This window comes from Sparus aurata, chromosome 15, assembly GCF_900880675.1.
Source record: "Sparus aurata chromosome 15, fSpaAur1.1, whole genome shotgun sequence".
NCBI classification, from domain to species: domain Eukaryota; kingdom Metazoa; phylum Chordata; class Actinopteri; order Spariformes; family Sparidae; genus Sparus; species Sparus aurata.
The window spans coordinates 10704869-10730122 of NC_044201.1; the positions used below are offsets into that span (position 1 = coordinate 10704869).

The 25254-nt window shown below is 42.1% G+C and overlaps 1 protein-coding gene across 2 annotated transcripts in view; it reads left to right on the forward strand.

Moving 5' to 3' along the window:
- psme4a (proteasome activator subunit 4a) overlaps nt 1-24668 on the forward strand; it is a 26203-nt gene extending 1535 nt beyond the window's left edge. The window contains exons 2-48 of one of the 2 annotated variants that reach the window (XM_030442158.1): nt 451-591; nt 840-956; nt 2403-2459; nt 4430-4474; nt 5634-5783; nt 7308-7371; nt 7466-7540; nt 7929-8051; nt 8154-8246; nt 9802-10067; nt 10222-10408; nt 10497-10586; nt 10684-10748; nt 11196-11346; nt 11435-11533; nt 11628-11697; nt 11812-11879; nt 11964-12179; nt 13501-13658; nt 13783-13878; nt 14087-14142; nt 14236-14292; nt 14381-14436; nt 14823-14921; nt 15078-15140; nt 15224-15319; nt 15488-15619; nt 15737-15946; nt 16783-16919; nt 17104-17157; nt 17254-17383; nt 17484-17565; nt 17663-17816; nt 17952-18021; nt 18131-18256; nt 18341-18493; nt 18630-18734; nt 18912-19003; nt 19086-19217; nt 19328-19536; nt 19646-19731; nt 19852-19980; nt 21391-21546; nt 22795-22957; nt 23052-23185; nt 23286-23426; nt 23536-24668. In XM_030442158.1, coding sequence (XP_030298018.1) covers nt 451-591; nt 840-956; nt 2403-2459; nt 4430-4474; nt 5634-5783; nt 7308-7371; nt 7466-7540; nt 7929-8051; nt 8154-8246; nt 9802-10067; nt 10222-10408; nt 10497-10586; nt 10684-10748; nt 11196-11346; nt 11435-11533; nt 11628-11697; nt 11812-11879; nt 11964-12179; nt 13501-13658; nt 13783-13878; nt 14087-14142; nt 14236-14292; nt 14381-14436; nt 14823-14921; nt 15078-15140; nt 15224-15319; nt 15488-15619; nt 15737-15946; nt 16783-16919; nt 17104-17157; nt 17254-17383; nt 17484-17565; nt 17663-17816; nt 17952-18021; nt 18131-18256; nt 18341-18493; nt 18630-18734; nt 18912-19003; nt 19086-19217; nt 19328-19536; nt 19646-19731; nt 19852-19980; nt 21391-21546; nt 22795-22957; nt 23052-23185; nt 23286-23420 — 5347 coding nt within the window. In that variant the 3' untranslated portion in view covers nt 23421-23426; nt 23536-24668. The remainder of the gene's footprint in view (nt 1-450; nt 592-839; nt 957-2402; nt 2460-4429; nt 4475-5633; nt 5784-7307; nt 7372-7465; nt 7541-7928; nt 8052-8153; nt 8247-9801; nt 10068-10221; nt 10409-10496; nt 10587-10683; nt 10749-11195; nt 11347-11434; nt 11534-11627; nt 11698-11811; nt 11880-11963; nt 12180-13500; nt 13659-13782; nt 13879-14086; nt 14143-14235; nt 14293-14380; nt 14437-14822; nt 14922-15077; nt 15141-15223; nt 15320-15487; nt 15620-15736; nt 15947-16782; nt 16920-17103; nt 17158-17253; nt 17384-17483; nt 17566-17662; nt 17817-17951; nt 18022-18130; nt 18257-18340; nt 18494-18629; nt 18735-18911; nt 19004-19085; nt 19218-19327; nt 19537-19645; nt 19732-19851; nt 19981-21390; nt 21547-22794; nt 22958-23051; nt 23186-23285; nt 23427-23535) is intronic. The other variant, XM_030442159.1, reaches the window with a different exon arrangement.
- Nucleotides 24669-25254: the final 586 nt, after the last annotated feature.

The following is a 25254-nucleotide window of genomic DNA, read 5'->3' on the forward strand; positions in this document are numbered from 1 at the left end:
GGATTATTCAGAGGGCTATTTCATTTTATTGTACTCGGTTGCTCGGCTGTCTTTAATCCTTTTCAGTCCCCAACGCTGGCACATTGCTCTGTCCAAGAGTGAGTCACTGCCGGCTCAGAGAGATGGAAAGTTTACTGTGGGGCTGACCCAGATTCTGCTCACTGGTGTTTTTGGCATTTTTAATAGTGATAGAGACCCTTTTGTAGTGGTCACTTTCAAAGGTTGCAAAAAGTTTATTCAGCTTAACTTATGTTATTGTGAAGAGAAAAAAAAGAACCCTTATTTTGAAAATTTGGGTGCCTGAATTTGTTGAAATGTTTCTTTTTTTACGCATCAGTGAACATAAGCACCTTTCTTTTGTGTTGTGGATGCTCCTGCTTACACGGCCGCTCACCACTCTGGCATGATGAAACTGAAGCAATTATCCCTAAATCTGCACTTCTGATCTAGGTACATGAGGCTGTACGGGCGGAAGTTCAGCAAAGAAGACCATGTGCTGTTCATCAAGTTGCTCTACGAGCTAGTGACAATCCCCAAGCTGGAGATCAGCATGATGCAGGGCCTCGCTCGTCTTCTTATCAACCTTCTCAAGTAAGAATGGGCCCCAGTTATTTACTCAACAGCTTGCACACATGATAAACACTCCATTATGTCACACTTATATAACCACAGATCATTTGGAGTGTTTCTTTGTTTTCCCCATTAAATAAAGTATATTAAAAAACTCACCACTGGTGATTAGCCGTGCGACCGTATGGATATTTTTCCTCCCATAGGCGAAGGCTGTATGCTGAGCTAGGATCTGAGTGTTTATTCTGTGCGTCTGATTCATCCAACAGGAAACGGGAACTGTTGTCAAGGGAGGACCTTGAGTTGAGTTGGAGACCGCTGTATGAGCTGCACGACAGGATCCTCTTCTCCAAGACAGAGCATCTGGGCCTCAACTGGTTTCCCAAGTATGCCTCTGTTCTTTACTGTCGCCGTTATTATTATTGTTTGTTTCAAAAGGCATGCTCAATCATCGCATTTAGGAAATCGCCGTGGGCACATCCAATGAGGAGGGCACATTCACCACATTTGAATTGCACACTTTTGTTGGATGTGTGGTACATCAGAACATCTCTGACAGAACTCCTGCAGTGTTTATATCTAATCTAAAACCATTTTTTAAGACTTGAATAATGTGATGTAAGGTAATGTTGTTATGTAATTATTGAAATATAATTATCGAATATGCGGCAAACATTTTAGCATGTGAGGAAAAATGGATTCCTTTTACTGAAAAAGCAAATGTCATGGAAAGCCTGAATAAGACTGATTCAAATTCTAAAGCCCTGTTCCAAGCGTCCAAAATATTTTTCACGTCTTCACCATTGTTGATTTTAAACATTAAAAGGAATAGCTACTATCAGAATTTGTTAGACTAACTGAGGTTGTTAATTGTTTGCTTTGTTAATTTCGGGCTTTAAACAACTTAACTTTAAAGGTGCACTACGTAGTTTTGGGGTAGGAAATTTGAACAGGAGAGATAAACTTTGATTGATTTTCATTCCTGAATACACTGGATAAATAAACTGTCCCCAGAGGACACCGTGATTTAATACTGTTTGACTTTGTTTATATTTGCAGGACTCTGCAAAGTAGCCGCCTTTATAGCTTCAAACTGTATTCTGGGGACCTTATTCCCCTCTGATTATGGCTTATTATGTTTATTATTTACTTAAGAATATATCAAATGAATTCATTTCTTATTGCCTTATTGTAGACGTTACCTTTCTAAGATTCAGTTTCTTTTCCAAACTATCATGGTGCACCTTTAAAAAACAAATGGATAGCTATGTTTACATGTCTAGGGGAATAGTTCCACAAACCCATATTGTTGTTGTTAGTCTTAGGTTATGGGTTTCAGTGGTTTGAATACAGTCTGCGTTCGATGATTGGCCCAGTTGACAGAGAACAAGGGGACCATCTCTTGGTTTAAGCCACACACCCTTCATGAATGTACTTTTCACAAGGAGCGATGTTCACCCTGACACTACAGTTTTTGGAGAGAAGTTTGAATGTCGGTTCACCCTGTGCAACACCCTTAGAAAATTCCCTGTGAGGTTTCTTAGCAAGCAGTGCGAGGTGCTCTTTTATGGTGCTATGGCAACATTGTATGTTTATCACATAAATGCCTTGCTAGCACATCACTTCATGTTACGGCTGATGGAAGCAAGCTGCTTTGGCTGATTGCCAGCACACCTCTTTCCAAACTCTACTTATGCACACAACACATGATACTCTGACGATAAAATTGTGTAAGTTGATGCATTTAGTATGTATATCATATTTTTTGAGTGATTGGCACTTTGTCGTGTGCTGAATGTGTTCTTTATGCCTTTGTCTCCTCTCACATTCAGTTCTCCACGGCCTCGTTCATCCTCTAAACTCATAATGATAAAATTGGTTCAGAGGTGGTAAGGACAATACTTCTCTTTGTGTTTTACTTTGAAGTCATCTTTTGAGGCACTTACATGTTTTCTTTTTATTTATTTATTTTTTTACATACATTGCATGTGAAAAACAAAAACTCGACACCCCATTTGCAGCTTGTGACAGAAGAAATGTCAAGACTTAATCAATGTTAACATTTCACACATACTGGAGACTGTCGCACTGCAGCTAAAAAGGTTTTTTCAACCCCTTCTCATGTCCCCCACGTACTCCCCCATATCAACTGTGAAAAAATGGTGATAGACTGTGTAGTTTCTTATATACATTTTCCCGGGATTTCTGTCAGGTTGGGTTTCCCAGTATTTCAGCCATAGTGGATTATTTGAAAGCAACCTACTAACAAAGTGATGCCAACCATATTAGGAAGGATTATCTACATTTTGCTCCATGCTCAGGGGAGTTTTTGCTGTTGCACATCCCTCCTCTCGGCTTGCCTTTCAAGTTGGTCATATCTGCACTACTACTCAGCATTTTCAGGAGTCACTGAGGAGCCCAAGCTCTCATCACGTTTCTTCGACACGGAATGTGTCAGGCTGAATGTGAGGGTTCACTTGAACTAAAGGTCATATTGTGTAGTCTGCGGTTCCTCCTCACCGAGTGTATGAGCGCTTTGTAACAGGACACTCACTTTGCCTAGTTCTTGTTGCCGTTGGATTTGCAGTGCATGACTTCGACCCTGGTCTGTAGCCTGTGTGTCGTGGGCTTCAAGTGCTTAAGATTCAGCGAGGAAAGTGCGTTTAAATAGCTGCAGTTTGGCTGGCAGTGTCCCCCACAATTCAGCTATTGTTAGAGTATTAATTCGGGAGTATGTCAGCTAGAAAAAGACTTTGATTGATGTGGAGATAATAAATAACCAGTTGCTGAGTGGGATTGGCGGGGCATCTCCAACAAGGCATGGCTTGAGCTTGCATGCAAACAGATCGGTGGGATTTTGTGCGGGGAGCTCAAAAGCTGTGGTTATATTGGTCCCAAGCTTTCAACACCATTATGTGACCACAGCCCTGCGTTCACAGTCTATCTGTAAAGGTAATCATGTCAGAAGTGTCTCATGTAAGAGGGTTTATAATAAAATGTTATTTTTAGGCCTGTTGCAATAATTAACTACTTATTGTTGGACCATATCTTGTCTCAGAAAGAATTTCAATAAAGGATATTATTGTCATTTTGATATCTGAGAATGATTTATGCCATTGATATATAGATGATATTAAAAAAAAAACTGAATTTGAATTTCTATTCCAAAAGTGTACAGTGCGCCTTTTAATATTCAGGCATTGGAACTGGTATGTGAAAGAAACATTTAGGTATCCTAAAGAAGTAAAATGTAAATAGTCACATTCTGATGTAAACAAACACATGTAAACACAACCGACACTTTGGAGGTCAGCAAAAATGATCGATTTTGTATCATAACATATGTGTGGTAAGATAGCTATTGTATTTAGCATGACAGGCCTACAGTAGTAGTTATTGTGAGCTGAAAGTTGTCGCCTAGTGCTTGCTTATGATGGGAATTGTTGGGTCTCTTTAAATAATATCGTAGAGAGTATGTAAAGTGTGATTTGCAGCTACTTTATGAATAAAACTGACTTGACTTAAATCCCAAACTTCCTCTAACTAACTGTTGAAGCAATGACTGAGTTCGAAGTGACTACTATTGATAAACAGTCAGGGAAACTATTAACATAGGAATCCGTACTGTAAGTGTTCACACTCTGTTAACAACGCGTTATTAGAGTTTCCTCACTTCACACCGGCCCGTAAGGTTTCCTCGTTCCCTGTGCACCAGTCAGGCGTGAAAAAGGCGTTTCTGTGTGCATGCAATCAAAGTCAAGTTGCATCAGTGTGGAGATTGTTTAACTCTAACAACATCAGAGTTTCAGGGGTTGATTTCACATGCTCTGACGCTCCTCTTTCATTTCGTTTGTTACAGCTCTGTGGAGAATGTGCTGAAAACACTTGTGAAAAGCTGCAGACCGTAAGTACATCTTAAAATCTTTTGCGTGTCTTTGACTGACTCTTCTTTTTAAGTATAGGCTGCTGGATGATTTTAGTATGGTACTGGAAATGTAATTGTTTTCAAATATATGTTTATGTTAGGACACTTAATTGATTTTATTATTGATTTTAGTGAGGTCATAAGGGATCTATTAATAGGGACAGGGATATATAGAAAACTATGACCACGTAGCTGTTAAAAAAAGAACCTCCCTGAATGATGGTCAAATGCTGCTCATTAGGTTTCCCTTAATTGCTTCATTATTCCACAGCTTTGTTGTCACCAGCAGGTCCCTGACCGCATTCACCTCTTATATGTGCCCTGTGTGCATGCAGGTATCTTTGGCAAGCCCTGGGACTCGTCCCTCGCCTTGCACTTAGGCAGATAATCCTATTATCTCATCTAATTCTGTCTTGTGTGAGAGTTTCCTGTTTCTGTGAGAAGGGAGAGTGATTTGTGGTCAGCTGCTGAGACGCTGTGGATCAGTGATGAGGCATAGGGGGAGGTGGCGTTGGTTGTAAGTGACAATTTTTTCAAGCCCTCCAGTGGATTTGGAATCGCTGAGGTGGCTAGGTGACCTGAAATAACCTGAGTGGTTTACACAAGCACGTAATGAAACGTGAAAATCTCCCTGTGGGACTATGAGCCCATTTGAACCACAGGATTTGCCCCGACCAGCGAAAATGTGCCAGGTGTACGACTTGTAATCTCCCGTTTGTGGAACATTGTGCTCCAGCATTGACATTTCAGTCTCCTGTCTGTAACATGAGCAAAACATAAAAGTACCTGATGAGTAGAAACTCAAAATGATGACCAAATATAGATTATATGCCATTGCATTGGAGCTATCACATAGGGTTGTTTCTTTAAATTAGCATATTTCTAGGTACTCCCTGGTTGTCAGTCCCTACCATCTCGTGAGTGTTCAGATGTCTTCAGATGTCTTCAGATGTGATTTGTGCGCGACTCTAATATGCTTGTCCATCTTTGAAGCGCTCTCTAAGCTGTCCCGACGGTGTATATGTCCATATCTGCCCATTCACAAGCTGTTGACTTATATAAATAATGTTCTTATCATCTGTCACTTGCTCATTTTTTTTTTTGCAAACAAACTAATGATTATTGTCTGTCTGTTCAGATACTTTTCAGAGTCTGCTACTCAGGAGATGCTGGATGAGTGGAGACCACTCCTCTGTCCCTTTGATGTCACCATGCAAAGAGCAATCAGCTACTTTGAGCTCTTCCTACCCACGACTCTGCCTCCAGAGCTGCACCACAAGGGGTTCAAGTAAGAAACTTCTCATCCTCTCCTACGTGTATGGTCGAGATCCAAGATAATCGCTCCAGTCTGAGGGCAGTTGAGCGAGTCAGCCTTGAGATCCGGTAAAGAACAGCTTGGCTGCCAAAGCGAAAAGAGATGAATGAATGAATGAAGAGTGTATAGCCATATATACTGCATAAAGGCATAGATACCCAAGGCAGACGTCACAACTGCTCACCACACAGTGCTGGCATAATGAAATAAGTGCCTCTGAGAATATATGAGGGGGCGTATCCCATAGTGACACATAGAAAAGTGTTCTATATAAGAGAACCGAGATACAGCTCCATTTCTGTTTTTTTTAAAACCAGTAAAATCAAAACACACATTGATTTCTGTTACTTTTTCTCTTTTTATTTTTTTTACTGCTGGTTAAAAATTAATCAAACACATTTTGATATTAGTTAAGTACCCTCATTCCTCCCACATCATTACACCGTGGTGTAGAGAGGTGGTGAGTGACTTTTTAGGCCCTTTAACACAGACAGTGCATCCCTTAAATGTCACCGCCTACCTAATGCCTCAACAATGCAACACAGCGCTGACTAGATGCATCCTTTCATGGTCTGGGGAACAAAGCAAGTGATCACTCTAAGATTTTTTCCAGGATCATAACAGTGACTTCAGTGTACATTTTAAATCCCAGCCCACAGGGTGAACAGTAGTCGGTTGCTGGAATGCTGGGCCAAAACTGTTCAATGCTGTTGAGTTAGCATGGACATGAAGTGTCCTAAGAAGTGTTTACATTATCTTGAATGCCTTGTAAATGTAGTTTTTCTGGAGGAGCATATGAGTACATGCTTTGGTACTAACTTATAGGAATTTCCCTATGTATCCCTATATGTAAGAATTGGAATCTTGCTGAATTCTTAATCAAATTAAATAAGGGGCAGCATATCAACAAAATAACAGGTAACTGCTGTTAACTGTTCTAGTGTTAGCTAGTCAGTTAGCCGTGCAGCTAGCGGTCCAGACTGGGAGCTTGGAGCACCAGAGGACTGTCTTTGTTTACACTGCTACATCAGGACCGAGACCAGCTGGGGCTAGCTGGTTAGCATGCTAATGTTAGTATCTCTGCGACACACTACATAGACTTCATAATGTCAAAACCAATATTTCTTGTGCTTTAGTTTATTTTTCAAATGTTTTGAATTAAAATTCTTACATAGCGCACCTTTACCAGGAGACATTTCAGGTAAACAATGTAAAAATGAATCAAAAATGGATATTACCTTGAAATTTCCCTGAACTTGCATTGAAAACTGTTAATTTCTATATTACAAGTTTTCAGGCCTATATTTAAACAATCCAATTTCAGGTTGCCAAATAAATATACATACATACATAATTGTAAGTAATAAATTGCAACTTGAGAAGTCTAGAACGGGAACAAACTGCACTCCCTTTGACATTATTGTCTATTAAATGTCACGTGGATGTGTTTAGTACAGTCAACTTCTGCTTTTGTAACCACTTGTTTTTTTTTTGCAGGCTGTGGTTTGACGAGTTGATCAGCTTATGGGTTTCTGTGCAAAATCTTCCAAGCTGGGAAGTGGTACGTAGCTTGATTTGTTAAAAAAAATGACCTGATGTGTAGTAGTTAGTGTTTCTGTCTTTCCAGTGTAACATGTTGTCATCCATCTTTGCAGCATCTGGTCAATCTCTTTGCTCGCTTGTCAAATGACAACATCGGCTACGTTGATTGGGACCCTTACATCCCCAAGGTTTGTTTTTTTTTCCGCTCTCCATCACCTGCTACATGTTTTAGTACTTGTTTGTTTTGAGATTTGGGGCACATGCTGTCATGTGTGGCCTGATGACCTTCATGATATTGCCTCACGGTGTGTATTTCATGGCCACTGCTGCGCCTCAGAGAAACACACTATCAAGTTTCCTTGTTGATCTCACTGTTGGTCACTAAAGGGAAGTGACTTGCATCATGACTGTTCTGATTCATGTTTTTCTGACACCACCAGCATGTGATACTGATAAACAAACACACACTCCTGACTTGTTTGGTCAGTGATCAGTGTTACCACAAATTAGTCTTTATCAAAATGATCATCAGACATGAACCATTCAACAGTAATTATTTTGTTTCTCACATTTCAGATTTTCACAAGAATATTGAGGAGCTTGAATCTCCCTGTGGGCACCAGTCAGATGATGGTACCACGTTACATCACCAATGCCTACGACATCAGTCATGTGGTGCTTTGGGTGTCGTCCCTCCTGGTTAGTTCATTCTTCATATATTATGTGACTGGTGAATAACAGCAGCCACAGATAGTGTCAGAAATTTGTGACTCGCGATGACCCCTACTATCCCAATTTCAGGGAGGACCCAGCAAGCAAGCGCAAGCACAGCTCAGTGGCCTTTTCAACAGTATTGCATCCTTCTTCCACCCATCAAACCATGGCCGCTGGTTGGTGAGTCTCTTCTCAAGTCTTTTGGATGATTGTGGAACTGAATGAAACAATAAAGACCGTGGAAAGCTTCATTGGATCATCCATTAGAAACTCAGTGTTCTCAGCGAGCAAACTAGAGTTTATAGGTCAGACATCTGCTTTTCTGTGGTCTATAGATGGTGCAAAAATGGCTACTAAAGGAAGGAAAGGGTCACCTTCTTGAAGCCTCTCGAAACTTGGTTTAAATTTTCAGCATTTCTCTCCAGCATTGGATATTCATGACTAAATAAGCACTAATCAAAGTTAAGGTTTGAAGGGTAAAAATATATTAGGTCCACACTCCAAAACTCAGCTACTCTGCATCATCAGAACCACGTAGGCATGGTTGGCTCAGATTTAAGTGGCATTATAGTGGCCGCCTCACCAGCTGTCATCAAGTTTTGATTTAAATGCAGCCCAACTCTGATTGGTGGAGAGTTTTTATGACATCATATTTTGTCCAGATGAGGCCCATCAACATAAAGCTACGACAAGTAAATTTTTCTGTTTCATAACCAGTTGAAAGGTTATTATAGTACATTTAAATACAAACAAAAAATGTTTTAATGTCCATCTAGGACCCCTTTGATAACAGTGAGATTACATTCAATATTTTCACCAATATAAAAGGATAAAAATACAGATCAAGTCAACACACAGATTTGGAATATGTTTTACTGTTTGCATTTTACATTTGAAATTGTGCTCTGAAAGCTAAACTTGAGTGTCAGTGCGTTTGTACAAGAGGCACGAACATCTTATACAAGTGAAAGTCATGAGGCTTTGCGTTCTTCCATTGAGTTTAATTGCATCACTCATCCAGCTCCTTCCGGCCGTAATCCCAGCAACATATTAAGCATATTGAGCATACCGTGGCACACTGCAGCAGCAATGACAATGACAGAGGGCGTATTCAGTCGTCATCATTTTTCTAGGAAGCTTCCGGAATCTCAACGTCCGTCAGGGTTTACGTCAGTATCGAGTTCAGAATTGACAAGAGAACATGTGAGCGAGCCGGCTGCAATGCTATTAAAGGTCAGTGGGCGCCGGGCCACATGCCTTTCTGTTTTGAGGATCCCCTTCTACTGGATTTGAAGCACAGCAGGCAGCAACGTGTCCTCACACACAAACCTTTATTTTTGGCAGAGGGGGATGAGTTTATGTGTATTCTTAGCTGTTGCTTGGATACACGTGAGAAGTTGGTCCACTTCGGTGCAGTTTTTGTTACATGTAAACATTGTTTCACAATATGCTGAGCGTAGAAACTATGACTGAGGTCAGTTAATATCATGGGCTTTTTACTTGAAGTGGAAATAATAAATCTCACTGTGTAATAAAATGTGTGTTCTTTTTTCCTTTTTGAAATTAAGTTCAAGGGATTTGACATAACTAAAAGATAATCCCATCATTTAAAAATACACACAAGACAACTAGCCAAAGCTGTGCTCACAGGATGTTTGTCCAGACTGCTTGGAGGCACACTGTCTGCTTTTTTTTTCATGCATCTGTCTCTCTGTCCCTCTGTCCTCATGTCCAGATGAAGCTCATGAAGCTTCTCCAGCGTCTCCCGGCCAGCGTGGTGCGGCGGTTGCACCGAGAGCGCTACAAAAAACCCACATGGCTGACACCGATACCAGACAGTCACAAACTCACAGAGGAGGACATCACAGACTTCGTGGAGAGCATGATGCAGCCGGTGCTGCTGGCCATGTTCAGCAAGACGGGCAGTCTCGACGCAGCCCAGGCCCTGCAAAACCTTGCTCTCATGAGGCCTGAGTTGGTCATTCCCCCTGTGCTGGAGAAGTGAGTTTTATCTCAAGGAAACGTTTTTAACCCAATTTCTGCTTCTTAAGAATTTGTTGCAATGCTGCTAGTTTTTCCGCCTTAGATAAGAGACTGGGCCACATTTTCAAAAACATGAACACAAAGGACTGATTGTTCTCTGTCTCTGCCACAGAACATACCCCGCTCTGGAGACTCTAACCGAGCCCCACCAGCTGACTGCCACTCTGAGCTGCATGATTGGTGTGGCACGGAGCCTAGTGTCAGGTGGGCAACGCTTTCCTGAGGGGCCCACTCACATGCTCCCCCTGCTCATGAGGGCTCTGCCAGGCGTCGACCCGAATGACTTCAGCAAGTGCATGGTGTGTTCCGGCGTTGTCAACACCCACCTTCTTAAAGATTCAGTTAAAGTCCTTCGATCTGACATAAATATATTTCCCGTCCCTACAGATAACATTCCAGTTCATTGCTACGTTTGTGACTCTTGTGCCTTTGGTGGACTGTTCGTCTGCCCTACATGAAAGAACAGACTTGACAGAGGTGAACACTTACTTCTTCCTCACCTTGTCATAATTAAGTGCACGGTGTTAAATGATCCTTGCCTGAACCTTTTTTATATCTTTTATATGACTTTTAGGTTGAAAGAGAGATGTGCTCAGCCTCAGCTGAATTTGAGGACTTTGTGCTTCAGTTCATGGACAGGTACGTGGAGTTTTGACAAGTCATCCATCAGCAGCAGTTGCTCGCTGTAACACGGCTGTGTTGGCAGTGACATTGCCGCAGTATTATAGGTCACACCAATCTTATCGAAAATTCATTGGCCAGATTGCCTTTGGACAGACCTACAACGAGTCATGGCAACAAAACTTGTGATGTGGCGCTGAGTGGCAGAAAATGTAAACAGGCTACAGTGCTCAGAGATGAGCTCTGTTGGTGTAGCATTAATGTCTCTGAACAAACATGCCTAGATATTTTTTGACAAAATGATTAAAATGGAGAGAAAAAAAGTTTTGGAATCTGTCCAGTAGCAATCTGTCCAAAAGCACCATAATTGGGTCGAGCTTCATAACCATAGCATTTTCTCAGTATTTGAGTGAAATGATGTCTTATAAGATATATGAACTTAAGGTTTTTCTTGTACCTGCCCAGATGCTTTGCACTGATTGACAGCAGCACTCTGGAACAAACACGAGAAGAAACAGAAACAGAGAAAATGACTCATTTGGAGAGCCTGGTAGAGCTCGGCTTGTCTTCCACCTTCAGCACCATCCTCACACAGTGCTCCTTGGACATTTTCAAGGTTAACACTTCACACGTGTCTCACTCCACATGTTTCATTCTCACCTCTATAAATGTATATGAAAACATTTGTCAATTTGTTTCAACAGGTGGCCCTAGAAAAGGTTTTCAACTTTGCAACCACCAACATCTTTGAGACCCGGGTATCTGGAAGAATGGTGGCCGACATGTGCAGAGCTGCGTCCAAGGTGAGTCTTTTGGACGCTCAGACTCTTCCTGCATCGACGTCTTGTACGGTGTCAGCTTATCTTATCTTCATCCTCGCTGTGCTTTGTTTTTCAGTGCCACCCTGCAGAGTCACTCAAGATGTTTGTGCCACACTGCTGTAATGCAATAAACCAGATCGCTGTCAGTAAGTGCACACCACACAGGGACATCAATATGCAGGTTTTCAAATGCACGACTCGTGTTTTCTTCCATGAGTCTTTGTCCTCTCCCTGACACATTTATTTATTATTTTAAACAGATGAGGAAGTGTTGAATGAGGAGGAGCTGGACAAGGAGTTGTTGTGGAATCTCCAGCTGCTGTCCGAGGTGAGGTGGTGCACATACGTAACCTCTACGTTCCTGCTTTTACTTCTATCTCTAATGCTGTTCTTCTCTATATTTCTCCCTAAGGTGACTCGAGTGGACGGTGACAAGATCCTGCCCTACCGCTCAAACCTGGTCCAGATTTTGCAGTTGACGCTTCGCCTCAAGTGTAAGCAGGGCTACACTCTAGCTTGCAACCTGCTGCACCACATCCTCCGCTCCTCAGCCCTCATCTACCCCACAGAGTACTGCAGTGTGCCAGGAGGCTTCCACCAACCAATCAGTGACTACTTACCCATCAAGGTATGTGTATTGAATGGTGCGATCAATTGAATTTAACATCCAGATAACTATACAAATCTCTGCTAAATACAAACAATAGGTTTCATTCCGTGTCCAGGAAGCGAAGCATCGTCTTTATGACATAAATTATGAGTGTGATTGGTGACGCAACAAAATACAACCCCTTTTCCAAAAAACTTAGGATGCTGTGTAAAACGTTAATAAAATAGCAATGCTGATTTGCAAACATACTTTTTTTACTGACAGGGGTTTTCAAAGTGTTCCCGAGCCCATGTAGTAATGTCCCTCAACTAATTTGTGTTTGACAAACTGGCGAACTGGCTCTATCTTTGCGTTTTATACGGCTGAGCCTTTGGAGGATGCCCCTTTCATACCCAATCATGATACTGTTGATCACCTGTTACAGATTAACCTGTTTACCTGTAGAATGTGGAGTATTCCACAACTTTCCCAGTCTTTTGTTGCCCCTATTCCAACTTGTTTGAAACATGTTGCTGCTATCAAATTCAGAATAAGCATATATTTTAACAAAACTGAATGACGCTGATGAGGTAAAACATTAGATATATTGTCTGTGTAATGTTTTCCATAGAGTAGATCCAAAAAGTTATGCAAATGATCAAATTTGTTGTATTATGTTTAACATGGTATTCGAACATTCTTGGAATCGGGGTTGTAAACAAAGAAACATCATAGCGGAAATTCTCTTAAACCAGATAAGCCAGACAACTCCCGCTGGTGCTCATTGTGACCTTTGATTAATTAATTGTCTGCTCCTCTCTTCAGACTGTCAGTGAAGACCTCATGTCCCTTGATCCTATTAAGTCCCTGTTTGGTAAAGGCATGGATAGCAGATCATTGGGCTGGATTACAGTGTCCTATATTGAGAAGGGATGTGATTGTGGTTACCACAGTTGCCAGCAGTAGTGCAGAGGGGCAAATAGCGGTGTCTATCGAGATGTAGTTTGTTAAATTACGATTAGAAAAAAAATTAAATGACTGTGTCTCTCTCTAAGTGCTGAGAAAGCCTGTGTGTTTTGTATTTGGACCAGAGGTGAAAAAAGCACTGTCTTCAACAAGTCTCTGTGTTGAGATAAAAAATGCATTGGCAGAAATTTGCCTCAAAGGGCTTTACAATCTGTACAACATACAACAGCATGATGCTCACGTTTATTTAGATGAGTAATACATACCCAAAACAACCACTTCAATGGGGAAAATTGCAAGTTACCTCACAATGCACAGCTGAGGAGGGATCCCTCTTCCAGAACAGACAGACAAGCTAATAAATAAGCTGTGCTCGTTGTTTTATCCCACATAGGACTGGGGCCGGCCTGGGGACCTCTGGAATTTGGATATCCGATGGCATGTACCCAGTGTTGAGGAGACCTCCATGGCTTTTTATCTACTGGACCTGATCCTCCAGCCTGAACTGAAGCGCCTTCAGAGATTTGCACAGGGAGAACAGGAAATGAGCAGGTGAGGAGGCCCTCCCATAGTCACTAGCTTTAGACGGGTGTGGGCGGTTAATTGTTTATTTTTGTTTGGCTCTTTAATGCGCATATACTGTATATGTGATAGGTGTTGATTTTGTGTTTTTCAGAGATGATGTCCTGCAGAGCCTGACCATTGTTCAGCACTGCCTCCTCGGAGCTGGGGGTCTGATGCCTCCACTGAAAGGAGAGCCCATCCCTGAACTGTGAGCAGCTGCTCTACACTCTAAAGTCCAAAAAAACAGAGAAAGAGACAATTTGTTAGAAATTACCCCCCCTTATAGAAACAGTTGGCAGAAGTACTGAGTCCTTGCGAAAGATCATAGGCTAAATGCACGTTTTATTTTTACAAAATGTGTCTTCAGACATCATTTTAAGTGATTAATGTGGCTTTGAACCTGCTTCATCCCCCAGGGTCCGCAGCATGGTGAATCTAGATGAGACCTTACTCTATACCGGAATGCAGTATGGTGTGTACACCACTTCATTCACTCACAATAGATGTATATTATAGTGTTTGTTGTAGCATAATGAAACAATATAATATTACTCTCTACCTGCAGATGAGTCCAGAGAGAACTACAGAGATGCCATCTGTAACGTGATGCGACAGCTGCTGCGTAAGTGTTCACTCTCTGTTTGTTGAGCAGCCTCAACACACTGTGGGTTTCTTTCCCGTCGACTGAGTTCCTTTACCTTTTCTTGCAGATTACATCTTGGAGCACTCTGAAGATGACACCAAGTCTCTTTTCTCCATCATCAAGGTGAGCAGACAGGAACACAATAGCATGGATATTTTTAGGTCTTAATAGTGCTTAGTTTGTGTTGAAAAATATTCTAATAGTAGGGATCGGGCTATAGGGCAGAGTTGCCCTATTGGACTGACCTTTAGCCTGTGTTTCCTTGCATTGCAAAAAATGCTGTATACCAAACAAGCACATGTACAAACTTATTTTTGGACAGGCATAGTGGATTGGCATATGTAAGCTATAATGTTGTGGAGACATAGGCTATCAACCAGCTTTTCTTGAGTCACGTTATTCCCCTTCAGTTGCATTCTACAAGTCTCTACATAAGCTATTTCTTATAGCGGATGTATTGATCCCATCTTCTAAGACTAATCAATATTTTTGTCTGTTATACCTTTCAGATTATCAGTGACCTGTTGCACTTCAAAGGCTCTCACAAACATGAGTTCGACTCCCGCTGGAAGAGCTTCAACCTTGTGAAGAAGTCAATGGAAAACAGGGTGAGACATCACATGTGTTGTTGTTCTTCGGTCACATTTGTACTATGACTCTCCTCCTCAAAGTGTACTTCAGGTGCTTAACTGATACTGGTATTGCGTCTTTTGTTTAAAATGAACTGGCAGCTCAAAGTGTATGATGCCTTTTCGTATTTGCAGCTTCATGGCAGAAAGCAGCACATCAGAGCTCTTCTGATAGACAGAGTCATGCTCCAGCATGAGGTAAGTTTTCAAGAGAGAAATTATTCTTTTGATAATAATAGTATTTTACAGTTTTTAACTTCAAATCTGTTTTGTTTTATCAGCTGCGGAAACTGACAGTGGAAGGATGTCAGTACAGGAGCATTCACCAGGAGCTGATGAGAGATCTGTTGAGGCTTTCCACCAGCACCTACAGTCAAGTGAGAAAACATTAGCTATCTCATCAAGGATTTATTAGCCTTTTGTTTTTAAAATATGTAGTCACAGATTGACCATCATGCATCTTAAATCAGAAAGACATTTAAGATGTGTGCTTAATACAACCAAAGTGAATAAGACCCTAACAGAGACTTTTAATTACCGTTCAGGTTCGCAGCAGAGCTCAGAATGTGTTGTTCAGTGCACTGGGAACCTACAACTTCTGCTGCAGAGATCTCATCCCCCACGTCCTTGAGTTCCTCAACCCTGACAACAGCAGTGTCACACAGCAGCAGTTCAAAGTATGTCAGAGACTGAGCTTTTTTTTTTTTCTTTTCTTTTTTTTCTTTTTTTTTTTACACTTTTCAAGAAATTCTAATTTTCTATTTTTTTCACAAACATTCTTTGTACGTCTCCAGGGTGCCTTGTACTGTCTTCTTGGGAATCACAGCGGAGTGTGCCTGGCCAACTTGCACGACTGGGAGTGCATCGCTCTGACATGGCCTGCTGTTGTACGCTCTGGCCTCAGCTCAGCCATGTCGCTGGAGAAACCCTCCATTGTGCGGCTCTTCGACGACCTCGCAGACAAAATCCATCGCCAGTATGAGACAATCGGCATTGACTTCGCTGTAAGAGCAACATCAAAACACGGTTGTGATTTCTGCCTGCCTGCAATAGTAGAAGCTCATTAGATACTGATAGCTCACAACAGTAGGTTTGCTTTAAGGGACTGCACAATGTTTCAACAATCATAATTCTGATATAGAACATGTAAATTAATCGAGCATAACAAGATCATTGTGCTATTAGAAAAGCATTGGTAAGCATCGCATGGGTGTTTTTCTTAAACATTAAAATAACACTAAGTCTATCTCCGCTTTTTTCTTTGCTTTTGAATTTGAAGGAGGAGAAGCTTGTACCATTACACCAAAATTAGCGAGTGATTTTTGGTTTCTTTAAACACAGGTAAACCCGCAAACCATTGTTGGGAGACAAGTTGGGCTTGCTGTTTTTTGGTTTTTTTTTTTTCCTTGTCATTTTTGTAGAGTCATTTGAAGTGGGAGTGAATGCCGACTATACACAGTCACATTCTAAACAAAAGCCAGATGTTAGTGGGTCTTTTGTCCAGTGTAAAAGGGGTATTACTGAAGGTACCAGAAAGACATTGACCATACAGACCCTCGCTATTGGTCTGGTACAGATAAAAGCTGATCCTTGAAAACAATATTTTTCCCCCTCTGACTTTCTGCTTTCGGCCCAATCATGCACTCGCACATAGCTACATGACAAAAAGCCAAAAAGTTATCAGTCTCCCCCTTGTGTTTGATTTCAGTTTTCCAAAGTTTTACAAACCACTCCCTAACCCTAACCCTAACCCCGAATGGGGCTTGTTCAAGTTTCATTCCCTTCCTTGTTCGGGGTAAATTATTTCTGATACTATGTTGTATCTTCTTCATCCCTTAAGATCCCTGCTGACTGCTGCGCCGTGGCCAAACAACTGATGATTACGTCAAGTCCTACGCCTGAGGATCCTGTTCCTTCAGAGGAAGAGTTAGCGGAGGGCCTGAAGAGGCAGGAGGTCAAGAATGCCGAGTCTGTTGCGTAAGTTTACACGAGCAACAAGACAGAATCATCACACTTGGAGCCTCCATTTCACATAATGGTCTTTTGTCTTGAAAGAATTGAATAGAATATGAACACATAACCTGTATGTTAATATGCTGTGCTTACTCGGTATACAACCATAATGCGGCCAAGATGATAATATTGCTCTATGTATTTGTAGGAAGTACAAACAGCTCATTGGTGATCTGCTGGACTGCATCAACAACAGGAACATGTAAGTTATATTAATCACATTTATATGTCTACATTAAATCCTGTATAGATGTATTTATTACTATCGATAACACCCTCTTTTTGTTTTATGTTCCAGGCCTTGGAAGTACGAGCACATTGCGATCGGCTTCCTGTCACTGCTGCTGAGAGACGACCACCAACTCCCACCGCCTGCCGTTACGTTCTTTGTCAAAAGCCTCAACCATGACTCCCTCTATGTCCGCAAGGTCTGCCATACGCACATGATGACACATGTACTATGAATAGGGATGTATTCCACTCTTTCCTGTGGACGTTTAGCTTGAAATGCCACATTTTCTCCATTAGGTGGCGATATCAGCTTTGGCAGGGATAATGAAACAAATAAAGAGGCCGCATAAGAAAGTCACCGTCAGCCCGTCGGAGCTTTGTAAGCATCAAAATATTTGTGTGTGTGATCATCAGTTTTTGTATCTCATTTTCATTCTTATCATGTTTTTTCATAAATCGGCTCTTATCTGTGGTAGGCGGAGGGAAGCAGCTGAGTGGTATGGTGGCAGGGGACCGTACTGACAACAAGTGGCTCCAGTATAACAGCAGCAGCCTGCCGCGCACACAGCAGGACTGGGATGGCTGTGTGTTTGTGGAGAAGACTCACTGGGGATACTACTGCTGGCCGAGGTTCTCTTTCAAGCATTACTTTACTGTCTTTATTTGGTTTGCTGGACTGTTGCTTGCTGTTATTTATCAGTTTTTTTTGTATTTGTCCAACAATAGCTTGTTTTTATTCACCATCACCTCTTTACTCTTCTCTAGAAAACTGTCGATTTATGCACCGCTGGAGGAGCAGCCCAAACAGAACCTCACCAGAGACGAAATGACAGAGGTATGTGCACAATCATACACAACCTCTTGAAAAAAATACAGCACATTTTACAGTGTAGAGTAATCTTGACTGTGTCTGTTGAAATTAATTTTCATACCCTTCCCAACAGCGGGAGCAGATCATCTTCGACCACTTCTCCGACCCAGTGTTCATCAACCAGTTCATCGAGTTCCTCTCTCTCGAGGACCGCAAGGGGAAGGACAAGTTCAGCCCTCGCAGGTTCTGTTTGTTCAAGGTGAGATTCCTGGAGAGTAGACAGAAACTAAACTAAAGTCAGTTAACACAGACATTAATCTGTTCCCCTCTCGTGCTCTGCCAGGGATTGTTCCGCAATTTCAGCGATGCCTTCCTTCCTCTGCTGAAGCCACACATGGAGCGCCTAGTGGCTGACTCCCATGAGAGCAAGCAGCGTTGTGTCGCAGAGATCATCTCTGGACTGATTAGAGGCTGCAAGCACTGGAGCTACTCAAAGGTGTGGATTCGAAAACTGACACCTAGCTGTTTCATGTTCTTGGAACTTCATGGAGAAGTCATTTGATTTTATGTAAATGTACCTTTTGAAGGTGCCTTTCAGACCTTACAACTTGGGTTTTTTTTTTTCTTTACAGGTTGACAACCTTTGGGAGGTCCTCTGTCCACTGCTCCGCACTGCTCTGTCCAACATCACAATAGAAACATATGCAGACTGGGGCACCTGCATTGCCACGGCTTGTGTAAGCTTTTGCCCATTTTTATCCACCGTGTGTTTAGGCTTTTAGAGATTGTGAGGTTAAAATCTTTTGAAATTGTGTCAGTCAGTGTAATAAGAATGTAAAACGTAATATCACAATACTCATGTATCAGTGTTTTTCTTTTATAAAAACGACTCTGTTGCGCCTGTCTCTTAACAGGAGAGCAGGGACCCACGCAAGCTCCACTGGCTGTTTGAGATGCTAATGGAGTCTCCAGTCAATGGAGAGGGGGGCTCCTTTGTCGACGCCTGGTGAGTAGAAAGTCTTGCTGTCCGTAGCAGATGTTCACTCGACAGACAAACTGTGACAGTGGCGCTTCTTTTTCTTTCGCAGTCGTCTCTATGTGCTGCAGGGGGGCCTCGCTCAGCAGGAGTGGCGTGTCCCAGAGCTCCTTCACAGGTTGCTGCAATATCTGGAGCCCAAACTCACGCAGGTCTACAAGAATGTACGGGAACGAATCGGCAGGTGAGGTCCCTTTTTACACTCCTAGTGGACGTGGATGTGCTAGTTGCCATTATTCACTCTTTGTGTTTTTTGTGGCTAATTCTGTCCTCTCTGATTGGGTGTCCTTCCAGCGTGCTCACGTACATCTTCATGATCGACGTCAACCTGCCCTACACCCAGCCGACCACCTCCCCGCGCATCTCGGACTTCACAGAGCGGATTCTAGTGCAGCTGAAGCCTCTGACTGAGGGCGATGAGGAGATCCAGAACCACGTGATCGAGGAGAACGAGGTGGGAGAGCAGGATGAGAGGACGCAAGCCATCAAGCTACTCAAAACAGGTAGGTTGAGGATGTGTCACTTGAACACAGTGGATTTAATTTAACACTCACAATTAAAGCAGAGGACCATTGTTTGCACATAAGAATGCCCGTCTTTGTCCGTCTGCAGTGCTGAAGTGGCTGATTGCAAGTGCTGGTCGCTCCTTCTCCACTGCTGTCTCGGAGCAGCTACGGTTGCTCCCCCTGCTCTTCAAGGTGAAACACTTGTTCATTCACAGCCTTGATCCACTAGTTTCATCACTATTAACTTTACAGTTTCTATCTATAGGGACGTCAAATAATTTCCCGTTAACCTATCTTCGTCCTCTGTTCCAGATTGCTCCCGTTGAGAACGACGACAGCTACGATGAGCTGAAGAGGGATGCAAAGACCTGCCTGTCGCTGATGTCTCAGGGACTCCTCTACTCGGAGCAGATCCCCATGGTCCTCAGGGTCCTTCAGGAGGTGAGTTTTTCCACTTTTCACCCGCATCACTGGGCTTTTAACATTCTGTCCCTCTTTACATCCCAAAAGATTATAAGCAGAAACACGGAATAGTTTAAAACGAATGACAACTAAATGAGATTTTCTGGAACCTGCCCTTCTGAACATGAATTTTTATACAAATCTGTCATAATTTATTGTTAAAGATAACTGTGACAGTATTCTAGAGGACTCTCTGGGGATTTCCTGATGCGCAACTGGTTGTATTACTATAACACATTTAAATTTATGTGCATAAAAATGCAGAGAAACGACCAATCGCAATGAGACAATTGAACAATAATGAGGAACGGTTTCAGAGCTGTGGAGTGGTATGACACACATGCAGAGATCCGCGACTTGGTCTTGTTGGTGCTCACACCTTTTCTGCGCCACGGGAGGGGAATTTTGGGTGTAGGACAAAAGGACAAAATAAGTACCGATAAAAGAGCAGTTAGTCAGACACAAAAAAAACAAATGACATGTAGTAAACAAATGTACAGGCATTAGCAGTATAGCTATACCCACCAATAGTAATAGTTCTAGTAGAATCAGGTGAATGATTTCAGTGGTAACTAAAGTCCATGAGATCACATTTTGTAATAAGGGATGTAATACTGTATAGCTGAGGTTAGCCTCTTCTTTGGGCTGCCTTCTTTGGGCTTGCCAACATGAGGGCGACCTCCTTGTCTGAGCTCTAAAGTAATATTTCCCAAGCGCTTTTGGTTTTTTGCAGTATTTTTCATTGCGGGCTGCAACCTTTTTTCAAACAAAGCTTGTCTCCTCTTAAAAAAACAGCTACATTCTGAGAAGAAAGAACACAAAACACTGAATGTCTTCCATTGTGTTCCTTTGTTTGACACTTACTGTGTCGTGTTAGATATGATGTCACACTACTTGCGTGGTTGATGTGGCAACTTGGTAGGTGTGGTAATCGCACCTACTAAGTAAGTGATGGTCTGCAGTGGAAATACAAAACAGATCGAGAGTTTTAAACTTCTATCTGTGGCTAAAAAATGTGTTTTATTTCAGTAGATTCATGAGAAACTATAGGAACATTTTGAGAGCTTTATAGATATATGGCAGCCTCTGGTAGACCACTTGCCTAGGGACTCAAGTGATGTCCTCTGCTTGTTGTGTAGTTTTGTTCATTGCCCTCTTTGTTTTATTTCTCACTCATGTTTTTGTTTATTCTCATTAGCTCAGGCCAGCAGCCTGCACTGAAAGGATGTATTCATTATCATGATGCAAAATGATGAAAATAAACATCTGATTATGAAAAACAAAAATCTAAATGGTGTACTTGTGCAGGACATGGTCTGTTCCGCTTGTGGAACAAATGCTCAAAGCGCGTTAGTGATGCTGGGATGGGTTTGTGGTTGTGTGTTGCAGATCGCTGGCAGCAGCTCCTGGCACGCTCGCTACACGGTGCTCACATACCTCCAGATAATGGTCTTCTACAACCTCTTCAGCTTCATGAGTGACCAGAAAGCGGTGAACGATGTGCGAGCGCTGGTTATACGACTGCTGGAGGACGAGCAGCTGGAGGTAAAAGCGCTCAAGTCATTCAGAATGGAAAGCTGGAACATGTAGTCAGCCTTTCTTAAGTGTGACTGGAAGAGGGTTGGAAGATGAACACACACATATGGCACCGTGATTATATAATAATCACCAAGCTTTTGGCCAATACATGCTTGTTTATGCTAGCAGGCACTCTTGCTGTCTTTCAGCTTCACTGTAGTGATTCAGCACTCTCCTCCCAGCTCTCCACTCTAGCCCCCCCCCCCCTTCCGGTCCTCTAGCTGTTGCTATGGAAACCACAGGCTGCAGTAATCTGTTGCTATGGAGATAACGTCCAGATTGAAGGAGGATGAGAGGGATGGAGTAGAGACAAAGGAGAAGTGGGGGATGGATGGAAGTAGCCATTTTTATTTGGCCTCTTAAACTAACCCAAGTTTCATTGTAGGCCTCGACTATTTGACACTTTGATTACTCCCTCCTATGGGAAACACCTTTATTAGACAAATACATAAACCGAATCGATTGGTGCCAAGAGCCATTTTATGCAATGACCTCTTTCTTTTATAACCTGTGTCACACAGGACACCAAGCTTAACACACGAGGAAGCTACCTTCTGGTTTGGAGAAAATCTTAGTGTCACACATGTAACTTTAAAACGCACCTCAGGGGAAGGCTAATGCCAATTTTCCGTACTTGCCTTTTCTCCTGAAAGATACATGTTTTTGCTGAGAATAAAGACATAAAAAGTGCAACAGACCATTAGAGCTCACATCATAGAGAAGCACCCCCTTACACAAACGCACATCCGAAGTTGGCAGATACAGTCTACATGATTGATTTTGTATTTTTTCACATTTAAGTATGACAGTAGACTAAATTAATCAAAAAAAAATGTAATCTATAATCAGCCTTTTTGAATAAAATAAATGTGCTAGATGCCAAGAAGGGCACCTCAACGTAGGACATCGCTTTGATCACTGGTTTTTCATCCATGTACTGAAGTTAGACCGTTATTACGTGTGTTATTCATGAAGATCTAAGTTAGCGACTTAATCAAACAAATACCACTAAGACTATAACTATTGCTTTGCCCACTTAGTTAGTGCTTCTGAAGCCTTGGAAGTGCTGCCTCTACGTTAGTTACTGTACTTTGTTACTGATTCTAGTTCCACAGAGCATCAGAAGTGACCTGCCCGGGATACTTGTGGATACTGCATCGTAGTGACTACATACCTTTTGATCCTGACATCTCATTTTCTGCCTGTGTTTTCTAGGTAAGAGAAATGGCTGCCACAACACTCAGTGGCTTCCTTCAGTGCAATTTCCTGTCCATGGACGCCCCCATGCAGGCACATTTTGAGGCTCTCTGCAAGACTTGCTTGCCCAAGAAGAGGAAGAGGGAGCTGGGCTCCACAGTGGACACTATACCCTCTGCTGGTAAGGAATTAACTGCTCGAGAATATATGATGACACATAAAGTACGCCGTTCCTTGTCTTTTTAACGAAATCTCTCCTTGTTGTGTTTTTATAGACCTAGTGCGGCGCCATGCTGGTGTTCTCGGGCTGAGCGCTTGCATTCTCTCCAGCCCGTATGATGTGCCCACCTGGATGCCCCAGCTGTTGATGGACCTGAGTGCTCACCTCAATGATACACAACCCATTGAAGTATGTGTAATCACCTTATATTAACGTTTTTTTTAAATTGCCCAACTTCCCAACAACAAAGCCTCTGCAGTGCGTAGTCATAATTTGCGTTTGTTTCCAGATGACTGTGAAGAAAACGCTGTCAAACTTCCGACGGACTCACCACGACAACTGGCAGCAGCACAAGCAGCAGTTCACAGACGACCAGCTGCTGGTCCTGACCGACTTACTGGTCTCCCCCTGTTACTATGCCTAGAACCCGGTAAAGCATTTTGAGCATCACTGAATGTGTTCACACGTTACTGAATAAACTGAAGGGAGAATTGGGGGAAATTGAGAACACATGTTTATGTTTGTTTCCCTTGTATCAGTTTGGGACAACCCCAGATTTACAGATACCAGCACGCACTGGGGAGGAGGATCCAGTTCCCATTGACTAATGAAAGAGACAGCCACAGTCACCCTGTAAGAAGAGTGCCACACAAAGTAATGAAGCTGTGGCACACAGAAGGATTGAAAAGTTGTGTATTTATGTATTTAGCTCATTTACATTTCTACTATACTTAATATTTAAGGATCAATCATAGCAGGGATGAATGACCTGCAGTTTGTAACATTTCTGTACAGATTTATTTTTTTTTCCCTCCCTCTCCTTTTTTTGGTTTGTTCGTGTGCATGTGCACTGGTGTATGTGTGTGTGTGTGTGTGCGCGCGATTATGGGATGCTTGAAGACATCTGCCAGTGTCCCACACATTTCTCAGGATTTCTATCCCAAGTATCAACTCTGAGCCAACACTTTGTTTCCGGTGCAGGACACACTCGCAGAGGACTGACTGACCGACTGAATTGTCTCTTTAGATTTAACTGACACCTGCAACACACAATGTTTGTGTGACGTTTTGCTCTAAATATGAATATATACATCATGTATGTGTATGTCATGGTATAGCAAATATGCACAAACATATTTATTTATTTATTTTACTTTCTTTTTTCTTTTCTTTTTTTTTTTGAAGTGCTACGTTTTTAAGTTTTTCGTAGAAGTATTCTGAAATAAAGTAGATGGCTGAGCTTTTAGCGCTGGAGCCCGGTTCTCATCTACCCCTGCAGAGAAAGGGAGAGGGCAAGCTCCCCTCGCTGCTGTGCTGTGTGACGCGTTTGCCGTGAGGACATGAGCACAGTTGGATCATTGACCATTTCATGTGTATCGGTGCAAGAAAATAACCAAACCGCCTGTCAATAATAATTGTGACCTGTTCCCTCTTATCCTCGGTTACAGTTACCTTTTTTTTTTTTTTTTTTCTAAAAGCCCAATGAGATAAAATGGAATTACTTTGGTTTGTGTATGTTTTTCCCCTGATGACTTGAAATTAGTCTAAAGCATTGAAGCATTTAGTACCTCACTTATGTATAGTGTAGTGCCAAAACTGCAGTGATCTTTTTTTTTTTTTTTTTAGATGTACTGTTTGCTTATTGAATGAGATGACAATAAATTGTTTGTAACAAAACCTGCAGTTGATTGACTTTCTTTGACTTAAGTTGTCTCACAACATTCATAATATGTATCATATTTAAAATGAATTATATTTTATATGTTATTATTTTTACCTCTGCCAAGGAGGTTATGTTGGTTGGGTGGTCACCAGGATTACACAAAAACTACTGAACGGTTTTCCACGAAAATTGGGTGGAGAATGGGTCTCGGCTCAGAATAGACCCCCTTTACCTTTTGGGGCAGATCCAGATGAAGAGACAGATCCAGGAACTTCTTTCTCACTTTCTTAACAGCTGCTGTCAGCGCTGATGTCATTTTAGCTGACTTGCTGTCCCTTGCAGTTAGGAATCCCCTCCCTCCTCTCTCCTTCCGCACATTTACATGCAGCGGTAATTACCAGGACTGCCTCTTTACTGAGACCTCTGTCCTGATTGGATAAAGTGGGCAGGGATACCAGAAAATGTATTTTCTTATTTACTGCACGAGTGGGGAAAAAATAGAGACAGGTCCCTGAGCAAACAGGCTACAATCAATTCACATCCATTTTGTTTATATAGCCCAAAATCACAATATTTCAAAATTGCACTGTGAATG